We start from the raw sequence: 11,306 nt of genomic DNA, 5'->3' as shown, positions 1-11,306 counted from the left end.
CGTGAAATCCAAGACAATATCGGGAAATATTATTTAAATAACAGTGTTTCTGAAATTAAATATTTCGTCATATTGTTACCATTGTTACAACATTAAAACACATTTTGATATTATTACTGAATTCACAGTGAAATCGAAAGATACAAGTTAACAATTTTGAATTCAAATAGAAAACCACCAATAGATGATAGTCTGCATAAACATTTTTGAAAGTGTGGAGCTTTATTGAGTTGGTAGGGATGACTCAATCGAAAACTTCTTGTTTTGCAAAGAACGATAAGAATGTCAATCCAAATTTCGTACAAGAATACGAATAGGTAAAGAAAGGGAAATAGAGCGTCAGTATTTCCTTTTTCATTGCTTTGTGGAAGAGACTATATTGATTAAGAAAGTTCTATTCATCGTCGATTGCTTGTATCCCATAACCGTAGTGAAATTCGCGCATTTTTTTCACAATTACATTAAGTATTAGATAATATCGTTACAGTCTTATGAGCATCTAACTGCATTCACATTAACATTTTCGGAAGACACTGCTTGTACAAGCGAAGATAGAGATTTATGTGGGAGTGAGCGACTATGCTCAGGTTTATGCTTTTCAAAAAGATCTTTTCGTTTTTCGACAGTGGGACACATCAGCACAAATATGTACGGTATGCATTTTATTTACAGAGGACAGAAAGTGCAGTGTTCCACGAAGTGACCATATCGCTCATGATAAAGTCAATGGAAACTATGTACACAGTTGTATTGCAGGTGACAACTCTTGCTCTTCAGCTACGATAAAGTCGGTATGTTAGTGGTAGATAGTTTCAAAGGTGGTCGCAGCTGATGCCACTGTAACTGATGGTAAACAGCTTCATCCGACAGCCGTAACTGCGTTTCTCGAAATCACCTCTTTCAAAGCCGGTTGTTCTGACTAACTGACGATAGCAGTTGTGCCATTGATTCAAGTTCCGCTAGCCTTGGAAAAGCGATGACTGGAACGTCGAGGGTGTAATCTGAGTTATTTTGAATGTCAGTATATCAACTGACGACACCGATGACACTAGTGTGACGGTGCATGATAACTGTGTTCATGAAATGATGGTGACAAAAACACTTGCAATATTTGTAATGAAATGTCTATCGATAATGGTCCTTAGAATTGTGGTAATCATACTGAGCGCAGAGCTCCCAAATCGTTAATATTGTTGTCTGAGTCACGCCAGTACTGAAGGCATTCGTTCTAAATAAGAAAGAATCACGTCTATTATAAAATTTTATTTACGTGTGGTTGTTAATGGAAATACTGGATGTGACGTTGAAGGACTGTGATGATACACACTTTTTGGGCTGGGTGTGACTAATGAAATACGGTCAGAAGATAGTTAATAAAGTATAGTGTGCAAATTAATGGGTTCTTTCGGTGTAGTTCATGGATGTGCAGAAGGCCTTTGTTTCACAACAGACAACACAATTTACCAAGCGTTTCAGACGATTGATTGACCAGGAAATATGTTATCGTCTAATCTTAGTGTGTGCAAGACTTGCAAATCTGTGTATTGGTCGTGACCATATACACCATTCTGTATGTCATACAAAAGCGTCTAAGTAACAAACTGAGCAGACGCTAGCTATAAAGACCACGTGCTACGGATCTAGAGACCTCTGCCCACCAGGCTGAATGCCGTCGTTGTCGTTGTCAAAAGCGACGTTGTCGACACCTCTCTCATGATGTACTTTGGTTTCAATATCTGAAACAGAAAAAGAAAGAACGTCAGTTGCTGACATTTCCTCTAGGTGAATCACTAACTATTGCCAGCAAGAATAACTCCGAAAGCATAATAGGAGCTGAAAAGCTTGTGGAACTGAAGTTGCATGGGACAAGGGGGGCCTTAATATGACGTTGGGTTTTTTTTTTTTTTTTTTTTTTGCTAGGTGGGATCGCTTCAGAGATATGAAGGTCAACTTTTTTTTTAAAAAAAAAAAAAAAGACGGGGTGCTATAGTTTGGTACCTATTCTCTGCTAGCGGCTATCGAGACAAATCCAATGATGTGTAACAGTAAGGTCTTTGAAGGTCACGAAGGTCACAAAGGTAGCATTCACTTTCATTTACAGAAGGTGTTCGAAGTGATGACCATTGGTATCAATGCAGTGCTGCAATCTTCCTATCATGGATTGAGTGGTATTGTTTATCACATCGGCACTTATTGGAAAACATGCTCTGACATTTATCTCTCGCATGTCTTCAGGTGTAGTTGGAACGTCTTTAAAAACAATGTCTTTTACGAATCTCCACAAGAAAAAAATCCAGAGGCGTCAAGTCTGGCAAACGAGCCGGCCACGACAAATCTCCTCCGCGTCCAATCCAACGATTTTCGAATTGTCTGTGCAACTCATTTCTAGTCATCAGCGAAAAATGTGCCTGACATCAATCTTGTTGATACCACATTCTGTTCCTTGTTCCTAAAGGTATTTCTTCCAATAACAGGCCTAATGTTTCTTGCAGGAATGTGGTGTACTTCCTGTCATTAAGATTTCCTTCGATGAGATAGAGCCTATAATTCTGTCCTCCAGAATCCCACGCCATACTTTCACCGACCGCGGTTATTGATGTGCAACTTGCCGCAGAAAACATGAATTTTCAGTTGCCCAATAATGCATGTTATGCAAATTAACTTTTCCATGGTTCGTGAATGTAGCCTCGTCAGTAAACAAAATCAAATTAATAAGTGTGTCATTCCTCTGAATCTGAAGTTGATCCCATCGGCAGAATTCAATAAGAAGCATACAATCCGTACCAGTTAATTCTTGGTGGAGACTGACATGGTAAGGATGATATTTATGGTAATGCAGAACACGAACAACACTGCTCTGGCTCATGCCAGATTCCCTTACGATTTGACGCGAACTAACACAAGGATCTCGAACCACAGTGGCAAGAGTACTGGTTTCCGTTTCCTCGTTAGTAACTTTCCTTTGCCGGATATGTTTCCGATGCGTTAAAGGTCCAATTGTTCTCAGTTTATCATACACATATTTAAATGTAAAAGGTGTAGGGTGAGTACGTTGAGGATATCTTTCAGGGTATAAGTCTCTAGCTCTCACTGAATTTCGTTGGCATTCTCCGTAAATGAGAAGCATATCGCCTCGTTCTTCGAAGGAATATGTCATTCACATTCACTTGATTCAACGATACTAGTCTTACCGTTCCTATTAGTATTGTACTGCGAAACCGTCGAATGGTGTTTACATGTCAATGGCACGTTAGATGGATACGCTGTATTTGGCGCATATTTACTATTTGCACGATATACGAGAGAGAAGTGTCAGTGCATGTGCTTCGATAAGTGCAGAAGTGATAAGGAATACCACTCAATCCATGATGAGAAGATTGCAGCACCCCACTAATATCAATGGTCATCACTTCGAACGCCTTCAGTAAATGGACGTACATGCCAGCTTTTTGACCTTCGTCGACCTTCAAAGACCTTACTGTTACACATCATTGGATTCGTCTCGATAGCTGCTGTCAGAAAGCAGTACCAAACTATAGCATCCCATTTAAAAAAAAAAAAGTTGACCTTCATATCTCTGCCGCGAGCTCATCTAGTAACAAAAAGCCAACTACATATTATGGACCCCGTTGTTCCATGCCACAATTGTCCCACAAACTTTTCAGGTACCATCACAGTTCCGGAGTTATTCTAGGTGGTAATGGTTAGTGGCTCACCCTGTATATTATATATAATGCTCAATGAACTGTGATCAAATGCTGTTCTTTCATGGAACTAGCAAGATAAACCATTAAACAGAATGCTTATCAATCTCATATGATAGCTGATCGTGCCCACAAAATAACACAATATGAATACTTTAATTTCGAACACGTTTTTATACATTTTGTTGTGTCACGCCTATGTTGACATCATGCAGGAAGTATTTCATTGGTTTTTCGAAACTTTTTTTCTGTTGTTAGGTAATCAGTCTTTCGGCTGGTCGAATGTTGTCCTCCATCGTTTGTTACGTTGTGCAAATCTTTTCCCCACCATGTGACATTCTCTATAATGTTTTGCATATTTTGGTCTCTGGCCCTACTATTTTTCTCCTCTTCTGTTCATTTCAGATTCATATAAATAATTGAAAGTAACAATAGACACATGTATATTAATTACTTGTATTTGTTGAGAGACTGTCAGATGTATAGATATAGTTGCTGAGAGACTGTCAAATGTTTAGATATAGTTGCAGAGAAATCTTTTTGGTTGTTGGGGATGTGGCCTATCGATTAAAGTGAACTTTATTCTGAGACGTGTCAGAGTGATGTCAGTGGTAAGATTTTTGTGATGAGTGGTGCAAAAGTAACGGTTTGTCTACAATCTTTGGCTTTTCACAAGTTACGTTGGACAGTAGACCAACCTGAGGCAGGCTCGTTCCAAGGCTGCACCTCGTCAGTCGTGAAGACGGCGTAGATGAGGTATCCGACGACAGCCAGCCCCGCTGACAGGTAGAAGACGGAGTTCCAGGCTGAGCGTGATTGCTGTGAACACGACAAAAATGTCAGACAGTAACCTGGATAAAACTGCACGTCTCTAAAAGAGTATTATCATATACAAAGGCGAAATGAAACTTCTTGCTCATAGCCAGGGTCGAGCATTAGACATGTAAGTTATGATTTGTCATTCCTTTTGAAGTGCATACTGTGTCCAAATGCATTGTCAGATGGCATATTTTGGTGACAACATTTAGAGCCAGGGTGGTTTAGTCGAAGGAGCCGAAGGTTTCCATGTACAAGGCTCACGACAAGGCTCTCCATAACTGACGACCATTTCACAAAAGTCAACATTTACAAGAAACAAAATTTTCAGGAAACACGTGTTATTAAATTACTTGAACAGTATACGCTGCTGATGTCTTACACAATGATATTTCACAAATAAACTCTAGATACATAATACAACGATGGAAGTATATTTCTATGAGCTTTCAGTCGTAAATAAAAAATTGTAAAAATCATGAATTTTTCCCAAAACCAGAACATCTACAGATGAATTATTTTATAGCAGTAATGTTCCAGTTTGTTTTAACCTATTAAACAAATAATAATTTAATAAACTGGTTCATTACAGTACTGTACTTAATTACTTTCATTTTCATGTTCACGGCAACACACTAGGGTCTTCCCACAGACCTCTCTGGCTTCTTCTTGTATGAAAAAAATCTCTTTAGTTTCTTCACATCGTCAGCTCTTTTGACATCGACATAATTTCTAGGTTTTGATGAATTTCTAGGTTATTGATCAATGTCCTCGAAACCATCTTCACTTCAACAGTGATCGGAGAGGAGCAATGTGTTGTTTCGGCTTTGCAGGTGGCACTCTCTTGGTTTTTTTTTATGAATAACAACTCTTGCATCAGACATTTAGAATGGTAGCTTATCTTTTGTTAATCCGTTCGCAGTGGTCTAGAAATCGTACAGACAGTACGGCAGTCACCGCCTACAACCATACAGATACCATGGTTGCTCAAAACCTCATGATAGAGTGATGTTAAGGCTGTGGTTTCAAATTGTCTCAGTTAATTTTTACTGGTGTAAAATATCCTAGCAGCGGGCACGTAACTGTGATTGGGAAGTAGTGATCTACTTTGTCGAAAACTTATGTCAACCACACGCAGTAGATGTTCACGTTTGGTAAACTTGTTTTTGTAGATGTTGAGTTTAGAAACACTTGAAACACTTCACGGTTTGTATACAAGATTAAACAGGCAAATAGTAAGTTTTCATAAAACCTATATACTAGAATGAATTCGTCTCATTTAGAAGTACACAAATACATCGATAACTCATTATTGCAAGTTTTGAAGTTGTTAAGTTTTATGGATACGGTCCTCAATTGAGGCCCATTCAGTGTGCATGGGGCTTATTGCAGTGTTCAGATAAAACCGAGTTACTGTACAAATTGCGACTATTTACCGTTATAGACAGATACATGACGTGAAGGCACCATTAAGTACCTTGCCTTGTAACATTGCTTCTAGTTAGCTTGCTCAGACTTTCACATTTGTACTTTATCAAATGTTCTATGTCGTGAGAAATACTGAAGAAATGTTTTTGCAGGGATTTGTAACACACGACGCATCTGATACATACAGAAGTGTGTATCCCCAATGAGATCCATAAATATTCACATATCGCGCTTCACTCGCATTTTTGTACTTATTCTCAACACATGAGCACCAGTTTCTATGTTTTTCACTATGGAACTCCTACTTCCCTCCATCCATCTTGGACAGCACGTCAGCATTTCTGAGAGCAGAGTTGTGACGTATCAATACCGCGGTTGTAGATGACCAGATACTTTCTGGCAGCTTAAAACAATATGCCGGACCGGCACTCGAACCTGGAACCTTCGCCTTTCGCGAGCAAGTGCTCTTCCGACTGAGCTGTTCAGGCACGACTTCCAAACCCCCGTCCCCCGTACCCAAAGCTTTACTTCCTGCAGGACCTCAACTCCCACGTTCCAAACTTCACAGAAGCTCTATGTCTCGCTGGACTAGTATTCGTGGAAGGCCTGAGGGACTGCTTCCAGGATGAATTTTCACTCTGCAGCAAAGTGTGCGGCAAAGGCAAAGGTCCCAGGTTCGAGTCACACAGTTTCAATCTGCCTGGAAGTTTCAGATCAGCGCACACTCCGCTGCTGGATGGTAACTTATTCTAGGTGCTTTCAGTGGTTGAGGAATCTGGAGAACTTGCTGACCAGGACAACAGACGAATACCTTCTGTAACTTATCCTGTGGACTATGGACAAAGAGCAACAGGCGAATTCCATACTGCTAGATTTCCGTAAAGCGTTTGACACGCTGCCACCCTGCCGACTGTTAACGAAGGTACAAGCATACAGAATAAGTTCCCAGACAGGTGAGTGGCCCGAAGACTTCTTAAGTAACAGAACTCAGTATCTTTTCCTCGACAGTGAGTGTTCATCAGAGACAAGGATATCGTCAGGAGCGCCCCCCAGGGAAGTATGCTAGGACCTCTGTTGTTCTGTATATACATAAACGATCTGGCACACAGGGTAAACAGCAGTCTGTGGCTGTTTGCTCATGATGCTGTGGTGTATGGCAAGGTATCGGCATTGAGTGACTCTAGGAGGATACAAGATGACTTAGAGGAAATTTCTAACTTCCTGGCAGATTACAACTGTGTGCCTGACCGAGACTCGGGACCTTTGCCTTTCGCGAACAAGTGCTCTACCATCTGAGCTACCCAAGCACGACTCACACCCCGTTCTCACAGCTTGACTTCTGCCAGTACCTCGTCTCCTACCTTCCAAACTTTACAGAAACTTTACAGGTTCGCAGGAGAGCTTCTGTAAAGTTTGGAAGGTATGACACGAGGTACTGGCAGAAGTAAAGCTGTGAGGACGTGGCGTGAGTCGTGCTTGGGTAGCTCAGATGGTAGAGCACTTGCCCGCGAAAGACTAAGGTCCCGAGTTCGAGTCTCGGTACGGCACAAAGTTTTAATCTGCCAGGAAGTTTATCAGCGCACACTCCGCTGCAGAGTGAAAATCTCATTCAAGAAATTTCTAGTTGGTATGATGAATGGCCGTTAGCTCTAAATGTAGATGAGTGTAAGTTGATGCAGATGAGATGGAAAAACGAACTCATAATGTTTGGGCATTAGTACTGTGCTGACTGACACAGACACGTCGATTAGATAGCTAGGCGTAAAAAGTCGATATGGAATGAAATGAGCTTGTAAGGATTTTAGTAGGGAAGGCGAATGGTCGACTTCGGTTTATTAGGAGAATTTTAGGAAAGTATGGTTCATCTGTAAATGAGAGGGCATATGGGACACTAGTGCGACCTGTTGTTGGGTACTGTTCGAGTGTCTGGTATCTGCATCAGGTCGGATTAAAGGAAGACTTCGAAGCAATTCAGAGGCGGGCTGCTAGATTCTTCACCGGTATGTTCGAACAACATGCAAGTATTGTGGCGATGCTTAAGGAACTCAAATGGGAATTCCTGGTGCGAAGTTATTTCCGAGGTGCACTATTGAGAAAATTTATAAAACCGGCATTGACAGGTGACTGCAGAATGATTCTAGTGCCGCCAACATACATTTCGCATAACCACCAGGAAGATGAGATACGAGAAAAGCGATCTGAAGTTTTCCCGGCGTATTTGCAATCTGAACAGTTCTCGAGTATCCGACCGGGTAGCGTCGTAATTTCTCCACAATATTTCGGCAGACGTACACGCTACCATCTTCAGGTGGTTCCTGACGAATGCTGTGCTGTTCCTCTCGGCGCCCCATATATACTAGCCGTTACGTCTTCGGTGCGGCCGGCGTGGCGGCAACTGGAGGTGGCGGGGGAAGCGGCGCCTGGGTCTGAACTGGGGTCTGCAGTCTCCCTGCTGCCGCCGTCGGGGCGGTCCTCGATCTCTGGGACCGCATCTTTCTCTCCAGGCTGAGTACAGGCTTCCAAGCCTGACTAAGTTGAAGACCGCTATCTTTACTAATTAGATCGTCCTGTAATCGGATTTCGATGGCCTCTTTAGTAAGGCAGTCCCAGAAGTAGGAGGATTGACAGAGTATTTTTGTTTTCTCATAGTCCATAGTATGGCCAGTGTTTATACAATGGTCAGCCACGGCTGGTTTAGTGGCCTGGCGTAATCCGGTATGGCGCTTGTGTTCGCGGCACCTCTCTTCTACATAATGCAATTCCATCCACTTTGTGCAACGTATGCAAGAACTTCGGCTCCAGGATAGCGACTTGTTAGTGAGCTTCGACGTAGTGTCCCTCTTCACTAGGATACCACTGAAAGACTCCATCGATCTGATAAACAAGAAATTCGACAACAACCCAACAAGGCTCTTCGAGTTCGTGCTCGCCTCAACAAACTTCTTGTTCGACGGAAATTATTATGAACAGACAGATGGCGTCGTCATGGGGTGCCCGCTTTCATCAGTTGTAGCCAACTTTTTTATGGAGAATTTCGAGGAGAAGGCACTAGGACAAGCCAAACAAAAACCAACTTGTTTCTTCCGCTACGTGGATGATACGTTCGTTGTTTGGCCACATGGACGGGACAGCTTAAATGAATTTCTCGAACACCTCAACTCGCTGCACCCCAACATATAGTTCACTATGGAGGTGGAGCAGGATGGTGCCCTACCGTTTCTTGACGACCTGGTGAAACGGAAACCTGACAGCAAGCTGGGACACAGTGGATACAGAAAACCTACACACACCGATTTGTACCTAAATGCCTTCAGTTGCCTCCACAGCTCCCAGCGTGAAGGTGTTTTGCGCACACTTGTTCACAGGGCACGATCGATCTGCGATCGGGAGAGCCTTCCAGCAGAGCTTCAGCACCTTGAGACAACATTTCGGAAAAATGGGTACAACCAGAAGCAAATAAGACACGGACTCAGACAGACTGCGCCAAGAGAACAAGAAAAAGAAACAGAAGAACACAAGTCATTGCCGTGCATTCCGTTTGTCGGAAACACCTAAAAAAAAAAAAATCGGTAGAATCCTGGGGAAACACAATGTCAAATGTGTATTCCGACCCCCCCTCCAAAAACCTTCACTCTACTGGGTTCAGTGAAAGATGACCTAGGCCTTCGAAAACCAGGCGTTTATCAAATTCCCTGTCAGTGCGGAAAATCATACACTGAGAAGACAGTCCGCACTGTAGAAGAGAGGTGCCGCGAACACAAACGTCGTACCGAATTACGCCGGGCCACTAAATCAGCCGCGGCTGACCATTGTATAAACACTGGACTATGAGAAAACAAAAATACTCTGTCAATCCTCCTACTTCTCGGACTGCGTTGCTAAAGAGGCCATCGAAATCCGACTACAGGACGATCTAATTAATAAAGATAGCGGCCTTCAACTTAGTCAGGCTTGGAAGCCTGTCTCAGCTTGGAGAGAAAGATGCGGTCCCAGAGATCGAGGACCGCCCTCGACGGCGGCAGCCGGGAGACTGCAGACCACAGTTCAGACCCAGGCGCCGCTTCCCCCACCACCTCCAGTAGCCGCCGCGCCGGCCGCACCGAAGACATCAGGAGAGGAACGGTGGATGGGGTAACGGCTAGTATATATGGGGCGCCGAGAGGAACAGCACAGCATTCGTCAGGAACCACCTGGAGATGGCAGCGTGTACGTCTGCCGAAATATTGTGGAGAAATTACGACGCTACCCTGTCGGATGCGCGAGAACTGCTCAAAAAAGATACGAGAAATCACGGGTCATACGAAGGCATCTAGATAGTCGTTTTTCCCTCACCCTATCGGCGAGTGTAACAGGAAAGGAAATGACTAGTAGTGGTACAGGTTACCCTCCGCTAACCACCATACGATGGCTTGCGGAGTATGTCTGTAGATGTAGAGGTATAGGTAGTTCGGTACAGCACGGGCAACAAGCAGCACTGCGTTATCTTGTTGAAAGACCTAGATGATAGGGCGCAGCCAACGGCTCCCGCGTCCGGCCATTCTGATTTAGGTTTTCCGTGATTTCCCTAAATCGCTCCAGGCAAATGCCGGGATGGTTCCTTTGAAAGGGCACGGCTGACTTCCTTCCCCGACCTTTCCTAATCCGATGATGAAACCGATGACCTCGCTGTTTGGTCTCCACCCCCAAACAACCAGAACCTCCCCCCCCCCTCCCCCAACGGCCTTACACGTTAGAAGTATAACAGCTGGGCTGTCCAGATTAATGGCTAAGTCAGCCAGAAGTGACCGTGTTGTGTTTCCTATAGCTCACAATACCATCATGCCAGGTGCTGGGCCCATGTGACGATGACGAAAGCAGTCTGGCAACGTTTATTCCCCTCGGAGCCTCTAAACACGGATACCGGCGCACCACTTTCCGCAGCCGCATCGAGGGAAGCTGCGACAGCGGTAGCTCCAGACGCCGCCGCATTGTCCGTGTGGACCGTGTAATGAAGGACGCACTGAATATCCGAGTTCGACTCTTCCACTGTTCGAGTAGTTCCGTGTTATAATCGATCGCGTTTACTCTTTAAAGACTATAAATCGGTTTCAAAAATGCCGCTCGCTATATCGTTACAGTATCAACTGCATCGTGTTCATCTTTCTTAAAAATCAGCGTGTGAAGTACGCGACTGCGTGAACCATGCGAACACTCATATTCGAAATTTGGGCCATACATATTTATGTGCCAGCATCTGTAGCGATCAATGTCTGAGTGGCTTCGTGTCTTCTGTGATGTAGAATATGTTTTAAAAATCTTAGTGGAGGCGTGCACACAGACCAGAGTTTCATAACACAAGTATCGGTAATGTACGAGCTA

General features: G+C 43.4%; 1 protein-coding gene across 1 annotated transcript in view; it reads right to left on the bottom strand.

Annotated features, from left to right (window-relative positions):
• Nucleotides 1-235: 235 nt before the first annotated feature.
• Nucleotides 236-11,306, bottom strand: part of LOC124789053 (sialin-like) — a 93,384-nt gene continuing 82,313 nt past the window's right edge. The window contains exons 10-11 of the mRNA XM_047256344.1: nucleotides 4,403-4,523; nucleotides 236-1,736 (exon numbers count right to left, since the gene is read on the bottom strand). Of these exons, the coding sequence (XP_047112300.1) occupies nucleotides 1,633-1,736; nucleotides 4,403-4,523 (225 nt within the window). The 3' untranslated portion in view covers nucleotides 236-1,632. The remainder of the gene's footprint in view (nucleotides 1,737-4,402; nucleotides 4,524-11,306) is intronic.

The sequence above is a fragment of the Schistocerca piceifrons genome, chromosome 3 (assembly GCF_021461385.2).
Source record: "Schistocerca piceifrons isolate TAMUIC-IGC-003096 chromosome 3, iqSchPice1.1, whole genome shotgun sequence".
NCBI classification, from domain to species: domain Eukaryota; kingdom Metazoa; phylum Arthropoda; class Insecta; order Orthoptera; family Acrididae; genus Schistocerca; species Schistocerca piceifrons.
The sequence above is the reverse complement of the archived record's forward strand: the minus strand, read 5'-3'. Positions and strand labels throughout refer to the sequence as shown.